The sequence below is a fragment of the Harpia harpyja genome, chromosome 10 (assembly GCF_026419915.1).
Source record: "Harpia harpyja isolate bHarHar1 chromosome 10, bHarHar1 primary haplotype, whole genome shotgun sequence".
Classification (NCBI taxonomy): domain Eukaryota; kingdom Metazoa; phylum Chordata; class Aves; order Accipitriformes; family Accipitridae; genus Harpia; species Harpia harpyja.
The window spans coordinates 31,762,816-31,781,063 of record NC_068949.1 but is presented as its reverse complement, the minus strand read 5'-3'; the positions used below and the strand labels follow the sequence as shown (position 1 = coordinate 31,781,063).

At 44.5% G+C, this 18,248-nt stretch overlaps 1 protein-coding gene and 1 long non-coding RNA gene across 4 annotated transcripts in view; both read right to left on the bottom strand.

Annotated features, from left to right (window-relative positions):
• SUFU (SUFU negative regulator of hedgehog signaling) overlaps positions 1 to 18,248 on the bottom strand; it is a 99,761-nt gene that overhangs the window by 79,370 nt on the left and 2,143 nt on the right. For all 3 annotated transcript variants that reach the window (XM_052800217.1, XM_052800218.1, XM_052800219.1), the window contains one exon: positions 13,218 to 13,352. In XM_052800217.1, the coding sequence (XP_052656177.1) occupies positions 13,218 to 13,352 (135 nt within the window). The remainder of the gene's footprint in view (positions 1 to 13,217; positions 13,353 to 18,248) is intronic.
• LOC128147555 (uncharacterized) lies at positions 17,164 to 18,245 on the bottom strand. Its single transcript, XR_008237042.1, has 2 exons — positions 17,505 to 18,245; positions 17,164 to 17,345 (listed from the first exon to the last, which is right to left on the bottom strand). It is a non-coding gene; the product is annotated as an uncharacterized LOC128147555 (long non-coding RNA).

The window sequence follows — 18,248 nt, the reverse complement described above, 5'->3', positions numbered from 1 at the left end:
AAATTATTTCTGTAAATAACAAAAGTTGATACAACAGATAAATTGATTTTTCCTCTAAGCCTTCAGACTACAGAATCAAGTCAACCTTACTCCTAACTCTGCAGACACAACTGTCTTACGAGAGATAAGTGTCACCTGAACTACACAGTGATACAGCAAGCATTTCCAGCAGCTTTAGACACAAGTAGCATGGGAATTGTTGTGTGCATTTTGTAGACCTGACAGACCAGCCACTTTTTAGACACCTGAATCAGTCAGGCATGTGAGAGAAGCACTTGGCACACAAGTGTCATGAAAAAGCGTCCACACCACAGTCACCTACATCACATGAGGAAAGGCTGGGTGCTGGGCTTGTTCAGCCTTAATAACAGAAGGCTAAAGGGCGGGGGGGGGGAATCTTATTGCTCAACTACCTATCGGGAGGGCAAAGGGAAGACTGAGCCAGACCTTTCTCAGAGGTGCACAGCAAAATGGCAAAGGTTGATTCCAGTTACATGTATCTGGAAATCTTTTTCACATGATAGTGATCAAACCCTGGAACAGGATCCAGGGAGGCTGTGGAAGTCAGCCCTCTGAGCAGGCATCAACTGGAAACTTTCGGAGGTCCCTTCCAACCCAAGTGATCCTATGAAGCATCACAGCCAAGAACACAGGTATGAACTTTTACTACTTGTACCCTGTGTCCAAAACCAAGCTGGCAAGACCCACAGCTGATAATTCATGAACACTTGAGTTAAACCCATTTTGACAGAAGTGGTTACTATAACCAGCTCCTGCCCAGCCACATGGGAAACCACTCCTGAACCATGCTCTCTCCAGCCTAGCACATTAAAGTAAACCACCATCAGTTTTCAGGTCACTTTAATGTGCTGAGCTGCAACTTAAGGCAATTTAGGGGGTTGCTTCTTTGAGGTTCAGCTGTCCATGCCATGAAAGTAGCAGCATCTGAAAGAAGGATAGGATCCTGCTTAGCTGCTGGAGGTTAATCCCTTTGAGCTCTAGAGGTTTGGAAGCATTATCATCTCATTCTGGAAAGCGCCAACATACAGTCATACATGTAAGGATAGTGCACATAGATTAAGGGCAAAAGGCTGTAATGGCCCTGTCAGTGCCAAAGGGATCTATCTGCTTCATTATTAACACTAAGTCATGAAACTTCAGAATACTCTTAAAGTCATAAAACAGCATCCAGGTGACCCAAGTTTGAATCTATTGTCTGCTACAAACTTCCCAACCTCCTCAACAAATTACTTAGGAATTCGATTCTCAGATGTAAAATAATGATATTTCCCTGCTTCAAAGAGTAATGTGACACACTCATCATATAGGAAATGCTTATATACTCCATCTATCAAGGTCACAAAAGCTGGGAAATTAACTCCACATTCTGCACAGCATGGACAAATACTGAACACGGGAAATGACTAAAACAACAAAATATGAAACAGGAGGTTGCATGGGATGTGTCACTCTAACCCAGCAAAAGATGTCCACATGAGGGCAGTTTACTTTTTATTTTCTCTGTTTTACAGTCCATGAACATAGCAATACCAGTAGGTTATGGTTTGATCTCCCATTAGTCATAACTAAACTGACAAGACCAAACCATTTCATCTTCATGGTTCCCAAAACACATATTTAAAAGAAAAAACAAAACCCAAAAAACTATGTGAAATCAAGTGACTAGAGGACTGGCCATGCTTTTCAGCTTGAGGGCTCACACATTTCTCCACAAAGCCACCCAGCCTTCCTACCTCATGGCCAGCAGAATCCATCCCAACCCAGCTGAGGTGGCCCTGAGAGCAGGTTCTCAACCACCACCTGCAGCACACTGCAATCACAGCTAGCACTGCAAGTGAGGCCACACTTCTTGGCACTGCAGGGAAAGCGCAAACAGTCTCACTGCAATGGCCCAGGGAATTTGCAGCAGAATTGCATCATCTTAAAGCCCACTGAAAGGATCTGGAAAGATAGCTAGGAGTACAATAAGGATTTACTATTGCATTCACAGAACAGGGAGTAGGGAACTAGTGAAAAAGAAAACAACTTATCTAGATCTGTACTTTTAACACTTTACTTAAGCTGTCTATTTATGTGGCACTTCAGAGCTACTTATCTTGCATTTCTACAAGGTCCAGAAGAACAGTGCTCTCATTTGGCCTGAGCTGGAGGCGATTCTGCAAACACAGCACGCAGTCACTGTGCTATACAGTGCACCAGGGAACACAACCTTTCATCTGCACACGGATCCCACTTCATATTGGGACTGAATCCTTAGCTCTGATACACTAGTCTTTGCATAGCCTGCAGGGAATGGTAATACATCTCCAAAACTTCACCTAAGGGCTCAGCTGCAACCTCATCAGGCAAGAGAACATAAGCAAACGGCCAGTTCAAGCCAGCATGGCTGGGAAGGATGGTATTGCTGCGCTTGGTGAGCACCTAGGAAAAGGGCACCGACTTTCCTTGCAGTGTCTGCTGGCTCCTTCCTAGCTCCTACAGTGGAAAGTTCTGCAGCTGCTGGGAGGAACCCATTCGCATAACAAAAGCGGCTTTCAAAAGCAGTATGGGAGGGTGGAAAGAATAAGAGAAAAACCCAAAGCCAGAAGCTACACTGACAGCTAGAGTTAGGTTTTTTTCAGCATTGCCTAAAAGTCTCAGGCGAGGATCAGGGCTCCAACACGTTACGCAGAATATAAACACTGGTGTCTCCCATTACTTTCTCGCTGGCTAAAGAACATAAGTTAACAAAAAATCATGCAACAAACTACTTTAGCACACCCTTGAGCACATTTTTAGGACTCTCATACAATTAAGTTCTGAGCTGTGCAATAAATGAGCTTGAGGCATAAAAGGTTTTCAGGAGCTTTTAGGAGCCTGAACTCCAACAGATTTCAAGCGAGGTTTAGGCACCTGAGTATCCTGCTGGATCTGGGATTCAATCCCTGATCTTTCACTTCATTAGCTGTGGAAATCAAGACAATACTCCCTTACTTGCTGAGCTGTTACATAGTCTCATTTCATTGTAAAGGGTGCACTCAAAAACATACCGATGAGCACCATAAGAGATCGTAACTAATTAAACAGGCAGGGAAAGGCCCTTGGAGCTCGAGCTGTAATTCGAGGGAAAAGAAAGCACCAGACTGCTGGTGAAAGACTCCCAAAAGGGAAACATGAGACAGCTGCAATGAAAACTTTTTTTTTTTTTTTTAAATCTGCCTTTAAGTGTTAAACTTCTCCTGCAAGACTATTGTTCCTTTGAAGCATTGGAAACTTTCAGAGGTAGAAATCATAGGCTGATATTTTTGATCTACAGAAATAAACACCTGCCTTGTGAATGCTACACGGACTCCATCCATTGTAAGACAAAATCCAAAAGGATATAATCAATCTTGGCCTCTTTAAATCAAACAAAGGAGGAAAGAAAGCATCATTCCTCCCCTTCCCTTCAGTGGGTCCAGGCTTATCCCTAAAGATTTTAATAGTGGTAAAATAGTTTTGCCTCTCAGCCAAACCACTTCAGTTACGGACACTGCAGAATGGCTCAGCTTCTCTTACAAACAGGAGTAAAGTTGGGAGAGTGATGTCAACTTACAGCATATTTCAGTACCACTTACTTTTTAGTGCAGTAAGCACAAACATGCTCCTCATGTTCCTGATCACTTTAGAAGGAATAACCTACCCAGTAAAACAGTTCAGCATACAGCTCATCACAGCCACTCTGCTACGGAAAATCCCCCATCCATCTCTGAATACTAAATTCTTTGCTTTTCTGCTTAACGTTACTCTTCTGGGTAAAAAAGAATTCAAGGCCCAGAGACATATTATTTTTGCGTAATAAAGTTATACATATGGATTCAACTTAGCTAGGAAATGTCAACTTAAGGCTTGTCTTCATGAGGAAATTTACTGTAACTAGTCTACCAGTATAATTATATTGCTGTAGCTCTACTGGTAAAATTCCCCTGTTGAGCCTTATTCATAACAACAGCCGCCTTTATGGTTTATTTTTGTCGACTATGCCAAAAAAGGCCCCTGCTCCAGAAAGGCCACAACAATTCACAGGGGAGGAGGGGAAGGAGCTATGCCAGCGCAACTGAAGCAGTAGAAAGAATAACAGTATAGAAATGGCAGTATTTCTCTACACTAACTAATTATTTGCTACAAAAAATTGAAATGCTGTAAGAAAACTATACTGTACATCAGATATTGTTGCAGGTAAGGTATGTGCCAGTTCCATGCCACATTTCATAGCTTTGGTAAAATTCCCCAAGCCAGACACTGCTCTGCATCAGCCTCTCCATGTGCATCCCTTTGTTCTCACCTTCTCCCCAGCTGCTGCAGTGCATTTCCCAGGTGCACATCCTTTCCCCCATTCCCTTACAGGAGCAATGCCTCACAGCCCAGCAACTGCCCTGGGCCCCTTGGACAGAGCACTGACCCTCCAAAACAAATGGGTGTTAAAGACCAGCCCTTCTGGTTTACAGTTTGCATCTCAGGGACAAGAGTTAGCTGAAAAGCAAACAGCACTCTTTGCAAAAGGGATTTTAAAACAATTGCCCTTTACTTCAGCAGTGCAAGAATGCTGAGCTAGACAAAACAATGAGCCATCTGTGCACTCTTCCCTCCTTCCCTTGTCTCTATCCTCTGGGCTTAAATCAGAGCTCCCCAAGAATGGCTGAGTCCCCCTTCACCTCCACCCACCCTGTTTATATCCTGCCAAAAACAGTTTTCTGCCCCCCCCCCCCCTTTTTTTTGGCATTTTGTTCTTAAGAGCCCTTGCAAAAACATCCTTTAAATGTCAGCCCTTTGTCAGGTGGTATTCCATCTACCCAGCTTTGTCAAGTAATCAAAAAATGCCTCCCACCAGACGATCTGTTCCTTGTTTACCATCCCTGGAGGCAGAGTGGCACTCAGGAGCCCTAGCCACCCCTTTGTCCAAGGAAGGGAATACCATCTGAATGGGAGACCACCAAAGATTTGCAGCCCTCTTTTGTTAGCCTGGTGTTACTGCCTATTGGGCCTCGATTCAAAATTGAGATGACAGTAGAGATGCAGCCGAGTTAGGTAATCACTATGGAGTTTCTAGCTTAGGAGAGAGAAATACCAATAACTCAAATTTTCAAATAAAATTGGTAATTTTATTACCAGTGGTAATTTGTGGTTACCGATTGTACCACTGACTCATGAAGAAACACAGACTATTCTAGTACTAGTCAGGAAGGCGTGTTCCTAATGCTAAATCTGTGTTGAGGAAAAAAAGGGATTAGGTATGAATAACAGCATTCAGATGCATCTCTTCAAACATTCATTTTGTTAGTATCATTATTCCAGGCAGCAACAGGATAAAAAAGTCAACCCTCCTTTGATCTCACAGCTGGAATAGCCACACAGCTCAAAAAATGCTTTTACCTTCATGTCCCTTGGAAAAAAAGCCCACTATCTTTTATTTCTTCCTTTTTAGAACATCCTAAACAGATCTTTATCACATAAACCAATCTTTCACTAGAAGACCCAACTTTGATCCCTAGTGACTCCTCTTCCCGGCAGGGTGAACTTGCTGGGAGAGCAGAGCCTGCAAGCTCTCCCACGTCATTCAGCACTAACCCAGCTGGGAGATGAGAGTAAGGAAGCCCTGTCTCAGGCCAACTCTCCTCCCATATGCCAAGATCATAAATGTCAAAGTTCTGCTGACAAAAAGAAATCATCTAGTTTGAACACTATGCCCCTTTCCCTGCATGGCAGCAAGAGGCTCATCTTACCAGGATGCACATGCAGATGCGCTACTGAACCGGAAGCGGGGCTTGCCTTCAGTATCGCTCAGCTATAAACCTACTTCCAATCTTTTTCCTTTTTTTCTCTTGAGAACAGTCCATCTTGTAAATTCACCTACCATGCCGTAAACGTTAAACAAATTTCCTTCAATGCTTCAAAAAAAATTCCAAATCTAGCACAGTTCAAGCATGCTCTCATCCCACAACCTCTGCACGCAAACACAGATAGACCGCAGCACAAAGCGGACTTCTCTCTGTAGGTGGCCTACATCTTTCATGTTATTAACAGTGCTAACTACCTCCAACAAATGACATTTGGAAGCCAAGTGCACTCTGCCTGGGAGGAAGGAAAAAAAGATTTCCCCATGGTGACCATAGCTTCAAGGGAGGTCTACCTCCAGCAGAGAAACACAGGTCTTAGACAGTCCTGGTGCATTGCCTCAGTCATTGGAGGGACACTGTCAATGGGGCGCGTAAATAGGCATGACGCATGGTTTAACTGTTTTTTTGCCTGGGAAATAGGGAATTGAACCTTACATGATCACACTTGTGCATGTGTTTCTTTAAGATGTCCCCACAATTTTTTAACTAGCTGGTCAAATTCAATCAAGCTCTTCAAAGGAAGGGTTTTCCCCAAAATACCACATTTCTATGAAGTAGGCAGAAACAAACAGCCAGACACAAGAGAAGGATCTACAGCCACTCCCAGTAAGCAGGTTTCAGTAGAAGCACAACTGTATTTCTAGACACCAAAGAATCCACACAGGTGAGACCTGTTAAAAGTACCCTTATTTTGGGAAAAGCTCAGTCTAACTTGTAACTTTATAGACATGAAAAAAAAAACAACCACAAGACAAATCCATTAAAAACCAGATCTTATTGCCTCCCTGCAGCTAAACTACTCCTTTCAACTCTGATGGATTCTCAAATAAGCTATCATTAAAAGGAAATACCTTTTTTGCCACAGAACTCCCTAATTCTGTGGCCTCTCCCTTCCCGCTCTGCCATGAACCTTCCTCTCCCCTCAGCCTCAGAAAAAAGACCAACTGGAAAAATAAGCATCACATTTGGAGTCAATCTTTGATAGACAAACAAGAGACCTAGGAAGAAAAAGTAAGTCCAGAATATGGTGCCCATCTTGGACTCTCCCTCCTCCAAGTCCTAGCTCTTGTACCTCTTTCCTAAATTGATGTTTACCAATGTCCTCTTCCATGTCATTCCCTATAGCTGGGGCAGATGCTCCACCTCCAGCAATGGTACACAGAAGAAACATTTCTTCAGTGCACTGGCTAAAGTTCAATACCCACAGATGAAGCCATGGCAACATGAAGCAGGAAGTTATGGAGACTTGAAGAAGCTCCTCAGGGTGACTGTAAATCCCCAGAATTTCACTGCTGTCATGGCTGTGCCCCACGACCAACCCATCACAGTCACACCTCACAGAAGTCTGACCCAGGAGCAGAACCACTATTTCCTGATCCTCAACCTGAGGATATGTCCCCAAAACTCAACCTCACTTCCCTATTCCATGTGCAGAAGTAGCTACCACACAGCCAGCCCTGACACAGCAGGTGTCCTTTAACTTCAGAGCCTAGTGAAACAAAATTAGGATGAGGAAGGGAGGGTTTATGCTATGCTATTGTTTAAGAAAGTCCTCAGGTTCCTCTGTGAAGTATGCTTCAACACCATGCTTGAAAGAAACTGGATGCCATGAAAGGTGGAAGAAAACCTTGGGTTTTAAATAATTTTCCTTGAATTCCAGGCTCAACTCCTAAACTAAACTTATTTGATCTTTCATCTCTCCAAGGTAGACATGCTGAACTCCACAAAATCTTATCTGAAATACGGATCCACAACAACCATGACCCCTCTCTAACTTACTGTCTTCCCAAAGGCCCCTTATTTTATTGCATTTTCATGAAAACAAAGAAGGGCAGAGTCAGTCTCCACCATTTTAAAAGCATTCAGTCACCTTGGATTTTGGTGTAATATTTCAGCGGTGCTTTAGGCATGTGGTTTGCAAAGCACTTAGGGACCCATTAAATACCAAAATTTAAGGCTAAAGGCTGGCAAGCTGAGGGCAGCGAGCTTTTAAATTTATGAAAGGCTACAGAACTAAGAGGCCACTAAAGTGACAGCTGTCAGCACCACTCCGTCCTACATTCATGAAGGCTCAAAGGAGAAGCCAGCACGCACTCAAAAGAAAGAGAGCACTCGTTCCAACTTTCAGGCTATTTTCTAAATACTCTTTTCAAACTCCTTTCATACTCGGAAAAAGCCTTCCAGAAAACATCCACCCCTCTGCAAGCCTTGCATTTGTTACCTGATCCAGTTTTGCGCTCCTTTTTCTTCCTCCCAGCTCTAACAAGCATCCTTGCCCTTTTACAAGTTAAGGTCATTCAGAGGATCTATACAAGCAAGCAGAACACAAGCTGGACTGGAGATCTTGAAAGGCTCATGCTTACCCTCACCTTTAATAGGGAGGCACCACCCACAGAGACAACACATTATCCCGGCATGCACCGCTCCCTCCTGATCCAAATGGTAAGTAGCGCAAATCAAAAGGACCACAGCAAGTTGGAACCTGTTGTCTCCGCGGGTGGTACCCTGCATCTGTATTAGAGATGAAGGCAGCTGTAATCTCTTTGGTTTTATGCAAATGGGATGCTGCGCTTCAGCTCCTGGCTAGCTGCCAGGAAAGAAAAAAAAAAACACAACCAAAACCAAAAACCACCACCCTTGTCAATATGAAGTTTGTGTAGATCAGGAAACCCAATGATTGGAATTTGCATAAAAAGCTAAACATCAAAACACAGTTGGCATGTTTCTTCTCAGGCTGTGGGAAGGCCACAAATACAAATATTATCTCTTAACCTAGCCATAATTTAAGCTTTGCTTTCTATTGTGGCTCTGAATTACAACCTTGCAATTTTAATACAAATAAGACTATTCAAGGTTTTCAGGAATTCTATCGCATCATGGTTCTCATTTTCCACACACTTTTTAAACTGTTAACAAAAAGGATGAGCACTTGAACTACAGGAACAGTTAACTGGAGATTCAGCCTTGGCCTTATAGTAACCTGGAGATAGAAGTCAGTCTGGTAAAAACACACATCACTTCCTAGCTCCCCGGACAGCCCTGCAAACCCCTGCGCCAGCACAATCCAGGGCTGGAGCACGCCATGGCACTGCAGTAGCTGAAGCTGGCATTGCCACTGATGGAGTCCAAGTCCAGCTATGCTTGCTGATGCTGCCTTCCCCAGGTACCCATTCTCCACATAGGAAGAAGTTACCATCATGCCTGGAAACTGCAGGAAGGACCAGGTGCCTCTGCCTCGGCCCTGCCAACGGTCTGGCATTGGAGCACGAATGTGCAATTGCCAGCTGAGGCACCGCACTTTGTGCAGACGCACAGGGACACATTCCTTGCTGCTGACATTGCTGTGGGGCAGTAGCTGCCAGCAAGGGGTGGAGAACGGTGCAGGACTCGTCTCCTCTCCCACAACTGCACCAGCCAGATGCTCCCTGCCAGCATGCTCACACGTTACACACGCATGCGTCACTGCAGTGTGGAATCTCTTCAGAAAGCAAGAACAGTCCAGAAAAAGGCTCTACTCTAACCCTGCTGAATAGATTCAAGAAGTTACACATTGGTTTTGATTTTAAAGTAGATAGAAAAAGTTAAAAATGGAGTACAACTTGCAAAAATGTCCCGGAAGGATTTCTGGTGCCACTCAAGTTGTGCAACATGCTCAACTGGAGAGACTTATTTCCATGCAAGCAGCTTGGCATGAAATCCCACTGAAAGGCCTGCGGTTCCCTAACACTGTCATGATGTCATGATTTAGGATTTTTAGAGCAATCAGCCCAGCACAGCTGGTGTCATGGTTGCCATTATACCATGAAACACTGAATGGTTTTAAATGAAAAAGGTTTCCCCGTTTGAAATTCTTAGATTTCTTCCATCTTATTCTGTGGACTCTTTAAACCAGACCAGTTCTGTAAGAAGAGTATATAGCTGATATTTAAGCAGAGCAGGAAATAGTGCTGCTTTAACTGAAAATAAATCTGTCAACAAGCAGACACAGGGAAAGCTCCACTTCAGACTTTTCAGGTTCTTATTAAAAAATATAAATTAAAGTCAACATTTTCACTTTGCTTGCTACATCTGTTTGCTATTCCATTATAAATAAAAATATAGGGGCCTCCAATTCAGCATTAGTTCACTCAAAAATTCAAAAAGTCCTTTTCATTTAATACTGCATTATAATTGGTCTAGATTGTACTGTATTAACTGAAGAGGTCCACAAGAAATAAGCTATACATTACCCAAAGTCAAGCTGGGAGATTAAAAAGACCTTTGGCAGTGTACTATCCTTCCCTTTCTAAAGGATGAAAGGCAGAAATATTATGGAAGCACATCCCTATTGTAGGAACCTTGCTGACTGTCACAAGCAGATCCAGCTCTGCACTCTTTGCAGAGAGAGCTGGGAAACCAAAAAACCCCACAAACTAACTCCTATCTTCAGAGGCTAGGGCAGTCGAGCAGAGTTCAGTGCTACACCAGCTTTAAAGGAAATCTTCCATAGATTTAAACAACCCCCCTGTCACCCCACACTCCGGCCAACCATACCGCAGCACACTTTACCTGCGACAGCAGAATCACAGAATCATAGAATCATTTCGGTTGGAAAAGACCTTCGAGATCATCGAGTCCAACCCTTAACCATGCCCCCTAAACCATGCCCTGGAGTACCCTGTCCACTCGCTAATCCCAAAGTCCTTCAAGCAACAAAGAGACTGATACCCATTTTCTTAAATAAAGGCTTTATTAAATTCTCTGCTGGAGAATAAGAGCCTCCCGAGCACATAGGAAAACCACTACATTCCTGCAGTGTGCACCCAGTGCTGGTCTGGTGATGTGCAGTTCACAGGGCAGTCGCGTTTCAGGAGTAGTCAGCAAACAGCAACTGCTGTTGGGAGCAAGAATTGCTGGTGAGTGCTCAGCTCCTTTGACAATCTTCTCTCTGCCTGTCTACAGTGCTCTCCTACCAGGTGATAACTTCAGGTTCAGTGTTCAAGACACATGTAGGTTTTGACAGCTTTACCACATGCATAATTGTATATAAAGACTTTGCCATAAAGGCAGAGCCAGGTTTCTCGACAGCACATGTAGTATTAAGTTCTGTAGCTCCAAGAATGAGGCCAAAATAAAGGTGACAACGCTGCAGACAGCTGAACATCTCAAAGCAAGTGACACAGGGACATCCCACTGTGGAGCTGGGAACACTATTCCAGCCACACAGAGAAGGGAAACACATGCGTGTACTCAGGGCATGGAGATCACTTTGATGGATCTGAGCAGGCCTGTGTTCAAGAGGTTGCAGCCAACATCCCCAAAGCAGCGCAGCAGCAAGGGCTCGCTATTTGCTTGCAGTGCCCAGCTGCAGCAGCCTCTGGCAGCGCAGTGCCAGGGGCAGCCAAGGCACACCAGCTCTCTAAGCCTCCTCCCAGGCTCATGTACACACAGGGCATTCAGGTGCTTCAGACCTCCCAGAGCATGGCACAGAATTTGCTCCTGCTTCACTCAGCAGGCCTTGGAAATCACCTGCAGCCTATGTCGAGAGATGGGGGTTTAACTCCTGTGCCCTGCAACCAGCAAAAGGCATATTCCACTATCTCAATCCAAATTTCCAGACCAAACCGTATGACAGTATGAAGATTTAGGAGGTCTTCTGCCAGGAAGTTATTTAAAGTTGTGACATTCCACCTGTGTGATACTTTCACTCCTCCACCACCAAGCTTTCCACTACAGAAGAACAACAGTTTTTGGTCTAGCAGACAGGTTTTGAGACTGAGAAGCCAGAGCATGTGCCAGCACCAAGGAGGCTGTGTCCTCACATAATTCACTTCTTCATTCATAAAAACACACCACCCTTCATGTCTTCAGCTGAGACCCTCACGTCCACTCCCTGCTCTCACCCAAAACCATCAGGAAAGAGTTTAAGCAAAGAGAATAGTCTCACCATGGGAAAACTTCAGGCTGACAAGTCACCAAATAGAGGAAGTCAGCACAGCACTTACTCCCTCCAAAATTAGTCCCATCAAAACAAGGTGGGCAAACACAGGTCACCTAATCTTGGCAACCTCAGATTTTCACTGGCAAAGATTAAATATCATGACCTGAGAACAAAGGCACCACATGAAGGCCTGCATGTCCACGGTAAGGTCTCTTGTGGAAGCGAGGGAAGGAAGCGGAAGCCTTTAACTTCACTTCTCTTCGTTTCTTTCACTTGCCCTACCTTTCCTCTGCCCCAGAAACTAATGCCTGGCATTTGTTGTTAGTATATGTGTTGGTTAAATGTCCCAGGCAGATCTCTGTGACACTAGGGTCCTGGATAAACTCCAGTCTTAAGAGACTTGTCTTCTGAAAAACAGTTCTGTAACCACAAACATGAGAAAAAAACCCAGGAGAATCTGCCTTGAGGACATGGGTAAGGTTAAAGAAGCTGCCTGACTGCTGCTGTTGCAAGAGAAGCACCTGGGTGAAAAAAAAACTGGTGGCTGAATCTTAACCAAGACAAACAAAGGAAGGAAAGCTTGGGTGAACAAACCAGGGCCTTTGCTGCACCATTCATCAAGGACATTTACCCTGCAACTATGAAACAGCACAGTTTCACTAAACAGCAACAGCAGAAACCTTCGGCCATTTCTGGCTGGTTAAAAGGCCATGTTCACAGCCCCAAGATCATGACACCCTGGCTACTGCTCCTCACTTTAACTGGAGTTACGGAGCAAGGTCAGTAAAAGAAAGACAAGAATAAGGTTAGATCATGCTGCTTGCCTGGTCTTATACAAAATGCCTGCTAAAGACCATCCATACCAACAAACTAAGATAATAATTTAATTACTAGAGAAAAGACAGTCAAACAATTAGAATTTTATGCTTCTGTTACACAAATTGGCACTTTATACAGCAGCCACCGGGGTGGCAGTCCGCTGACAGTAACACTGCTGTGCCAGCAATAGGAAATATGCCCTTACAGCAGTTTTCCAGAGGAAGGTATTTAACATGCACAGGGAGGGGTCAGGATTTAAGTGTATAACCATAACAGACTACCAAGAATGAAAAACACAAGACATTCAGTTAAAAAAAGATTTCCCAACCAGTTAAAAGAAATTAAAAAAAAAATTAAAAAAAAAAATCACTCAACACTGACAAGGAAATATATTGCATTCAAAGCCTCCAAAGGGTAACACAGTAATTTTTCTACATCCAAGAACAGGCGTACGTCACCCCTTGCAAGACCAGGGCTAAGATATTCTCAGCAGAAAACCAGCTGTTCAAATAATAAGAACAGCAGGACAGGGTTTTACCTATGCTCCACCAAAACACAACACAAAACACAACACACAGCAACAGAACTTAAATGACACTTACTCATGTACTCTGTTGTCTCCATACAAGTCACTTAACCCAAAGCTGACATAGTGCCAGTGCTCAGGAACACTCAGCGCTGGGTTTCCCAGGTTTCTGTACATGCTAACGTAGTCCAGAGGGTCAGGTCCTCCCAACCTGCATTAAAAACAGAAAGATTCTTGGGTAAGTTAGTTTATTCAAGACAAATGGGATGTCTCCAAAGGTGCTACAAAGGGCTGTACAAAGACCTGCTTTAAAACACAGCTACTGACAAAAATGAAATTATCATGTTCAAGTTACCTCAAAAAAACAAACCTAAAAAATTGAGGAGAAAGGTTGGGTTAAGTCCAGAAAGCTTCAAGCACAGGAAGGCAAAGTGCACGTGCGCAACATACTACAATGTTTTTAACGTTAAAGCATAAAAACCTCTGGAAAATCATATTAAAGCTTCCACAAAACACAAAGAAAATTGGAAAATTGTACTAGTAAAAGAGCAATAGCTGTATCTGCACTGCAAGCTCTTAATTCAGTCCAGAGGCACATACCTCAATTAAAAAAAAAAAAACTCTGATGCTATTCCTCAAAGCAGATTTCGAAATGGCTAAGTCTTGAGGAAAGTAATCCATACTTCTGAACATAGACATGACAGTTAAAATAGTGGAAGAGAAAAACATTGATTCAGAAAAATTAGTACCAGAACTTGTAAAATACACTAGCTGCATTAGTCAAGAATGCCTAAAAAGCATCACTGCACCCTCTGCTTCAACATTAGAATGGGTTCCTTAAAAGAACATTACTTAAAAGTCAATGCAGCACAGCCAGACTACGTTAAACAGCAAGGAAACGAGGCTGGTGTGCCAGCAGAGAGCACAGCATACTCTTCCTGCCGCTCGCCATCACGTCTGCCCGCGCAGAGGCAGGTTAACTCCCTACCAAAGGAAGGAACATGCTAGACGATTTTGCTCACTGTTCACTCTGTCAATCATAAAACACAGAGGTAGAAGCAAGCAAGAAGAGACAAGACATCAAACCACCTGCCATAAGCATTTACAGAATAGCGTGAGCAGCTGTTTAACTGTTTCGTGCCTCCAATTCATTTTTCTTCAAGTAAAATACTCTCAACTGCTCCAAACAACAAAATTCAAACTAAGATGACCCCCTTCACTCAAACCACTTATTTCACACGAATTTCCCTCATCTACATCATCTGTTGAGACCCTGACTATCATCTGCAGGTTGCAGAGCATGCTTGTGCTTCCCCCGCTAGCCCTGAGCGTTTGTGTATCCTCATTATACACGCCACAACTGCTGCACAAAAAGCATTTGAGCACCTCAGTTTTGTTCCCTCATTAAAGTACCACTGCCTTATATCAAGCACTGGCAGGCTTGGCAAGAATACTTTCTCAGCATCTAGCCTGCTCATCAGCCTCTTGTAGCACCCTCCACTACCACTGCTCCATGCCTCCTGAAGGTGTTTGTGCTTCACACGTGGAGATCTGCGCCTAGCCTTACCAAGGAAGCTCTGGGATGATCAAACAGCAAAGCTTAATTGCAATTATCCCACTTAAGGCCAGCACCCTTCTCAGAGTCCCATCTAGCAGCACAGAGGAAATTCTGACAAGCGTTTCAATCCTCAGGCATGAGCATAACCAGGCTGCTGGTAGTAAAGTCAGTTACACCCACTGGCTTCAGAAAACAGGCAATCAGTGCAGAAGAGGTTTAACCCTGAGCTTGCACAATTACCCCTAGATCACATTCAACAAGTACAGCAATTTCTTCAAGTTCATTTAGGAGAGACCCTTGAGAAGACAGGGTTTTTCAGAGCTCGGGTAGCTGGCATTGCAGAACAGAGGTGCTAAAAAGTCACTTCGCAATTCTGTACTGGCCTCGCCACAGAGCTGCAGCACCTGGGCATCTCCACAGGAGATTCTCTGGAGGAGTAGTCACCGTGGCTGGACAGATGGATCCAGCCCTCGCTGGTAGCTCATGGGTCTGGCAAGAGGCCAGCCAGCACTTGGTCCAGCTGACATGCAAAGCACCTGTAAGAAGGTCCTTGCCAGGGTGAGCTCTGAGGAGAGTTAACGCACATGGGGACTCCCCAAGTTTATCACCTGCAGGGAAGATGGTGCCAGGAAGGGCCATGAGAGCAGGTTTCCTGTTGCTTCCAGAAGGCACCTACATACTCTACGCAGATTTCTAGTGACACTGATACACTATTTGAAATCCTCTGCCCACCTCCTGCTGCCCAACCTTATCAAGTCTGTACAAAGTAATATATTGGCTTGCTGTATTAAAAGGCCTGTGGCCTCCCTCCTACTGCTGCAGAAAAAAAAAAAAGCAGAGCAGGGTTATCTAGCACAAGTGACTCTCCCTAGGACAGCTTCCCTCCTCTTAAGTCACATAAGGCCACCACGGTGGCTACAGGCCAGCTCCAACTTCCCAGCAGGTCAGTCAAGGATGCAGCCCAGGATATCAGAGCAGGACAGAGGGGATGAGCACCCCACTCCCAGTAATGGCACCGAGGTCTACTGGCGAGGGCTAAGTCAGAATTATGCAGCCTTCTTGTATGACAAATGGCATCTTTATGCTGTAACAGGCAAACTGGTGAGGAAGCACAAGGAATGCATGTTAGACCCTGGGATAGAGCAGAGTTTGATTCTCAGTGGCAGTCTGGGAAAAACCATTCTCAAAGTCTAGCAATAGCTTGAAACACACACAAAAAAAAAAAGAGTTCCCCTCTGACATACCCCATCTCCAGCTGTTCCCTCTCACCAGCACCAGGTCACACTGGAGGCTGAGATCTCTGCCATAGATACCCATTCAGGTGGCTATGTTCAGGGTATGGTACCAACAGCCCGGCCAGCGCTCAGGCTCCCCACGGCAGTAACTCCCAGATCCATGATGGAAGCAGCCAGGTGGAAGCAATTCCAGACAGGATAGCCACCGACCCCCAAGGAGTGGCAGTGAACGGCAGCAGCCACACACACTTACCACCTGACTGGGAAGACTCCAGAGCAAGGGAGGTCAACACACTGACCAGCAAACCAGTGCAAGAGATTAGCATGTGGTCAGAGCAGATGTGTAGGATTTGCAATGAAGGGAAAACACCTCCACCTGCTAAGCAACAAGCATCTCACACACACACAAAACCTGCTTCCAAACTGGGTTTAATAACACCTTAGATGTCAAATGAGTCACACTGGAACTCTGCTGACACAGCCACTTTGACACTGACAACATGCAAGACAAACCCTTATACTACCCTTTTTCAGGACAGGGAACTGCTCTGTGAGCACACTCCTCCCCAGGGCTACTCAAACACATTCGTCAGATCTGATGCAGACAGTGAGCAAGTCCTGCCTAGACTGCACTAGGTGAGCCAGATACCTCTCCCTCTCTCCTGCTGGCAATCCCATGCTTCTCTCCAAAGGCCAAACCTCTCTGGAGACCCGCAGCACCATGCTACCCAGAAGGCAGCTGCAGCAATGTGGCACCAGCTGGCTCAGGGGAGCCGAGCTCTGTCCTGCCCAGAGCAGACCCAGCTACCCACTGGTTTAAACACTGCATGACAATCCAGACAGACCATCTTTGCTCCCTGAGAAATTTGGTAGGCTTGGAAGAGAGTCAGACAAAAAGCCTGCAGCAGTCACTAATTAAATTTTGAAAAATACACATTCAAGCCATATACCCATCTCAAAATTGCTGCAACTGCAGGAGCATCCAGCACTAGCTTTAACCCAGCTACCTGGAACACAGCTAGCAACATACCCATGGCAATAATGCTCAGCAAAGGCTAGTCAGCACAGATATTTATCCAGTTTCGGTGGCAGGTTTCACTGCTACGCTAACTAGTCTAGCACCGCTAATGCCTGCTCTAGTACATCCTCCCACCCACAGCTGCTGTTGCAAGGTTCGACCTTGTATCACAATCTGCATATCAGTACACGCATTCACACAAAGAGCTGGAAGCGTTGGAGGGTTTTATTAGGAAGAGCCCAACTTCAAAGCCAGAGGTACAGTACAAATTTGTTACATTCTCTATTCATGGAGCTCATTCAGGAGCAAGAAGGGCAGCCTCGGGGGAAACCCAGTATTTGCATCTGCACCAAGAATCTTCTTTTGACTGATGTTAAGAGCCCTCTGAAGTTTCTGTGGAAGGAGAAACCCGAGGTGGGCAGAGAGGAAACAGCTCCACAATGGGAAAAAAATGGAAAATTCCCAATCCAATCCATTCACCCTAAAAAGTCATTAGTGGATTGTTTATAGTCACTTCCCACAGCTGACAACAGGACCACTTTTCACAGCTACCTTTTGACAATGCTTCAGAAGTAGTCCATGATCCCAAAGCAGCTGCAGACCACAGGACAACACACTGGTTTTTGAGTACATGGCCTAAATTCAAGACAGGTGATGAAAAACCAACAGTCCAGCCCAAATTCTGCTTATTTCAAAACCTATCACAAAGGAAATTACAAATTTGGTTTTTCACCAGCATGAATTCTCTGCATCAAGACACTTCACTCAGAGATATTTTTAAAATAAAAGCAGATACTGGTTATCAACAGAGAAAAACTCCTTCTCCCCGCATGGCCTTTATAAATACAGCCAGGAACTCTTCCAAGAAGTTCTGATTGCAATCACGAACTCTCTCCCAAGATATGCAAATAGCATTTAAAAAAAGACTAGTTCCATGAAATAATCCACACGGCTAAACCCCTTCATTTAATAGGTATGTGGTTCTGCAGATTCTCCAACATTACAAAGTAAGGATCTGCTCTGCCGTGCAAGCCGAAGAACACAACTTCAGCTCCCTGAACAAAAAAAATTGCTGTTAACCATACAGAAACTGATACGTATAATTAAAACCTGATTAGTGCTACAATATTTCTCCTCAAAGGCAGGGAACTTTGTTCAGCAATTTCCTCTTCTAATCTAAACCAACTAATAGCTGGCAGCCCAGGCAGAGGACAGACTAGCAGAGAGCAAGCAGTGACAGAAGTCATTCTACCAGACTTAACCAAGCTCCAAGTTTCACCTAACAAAGAGAGAGAA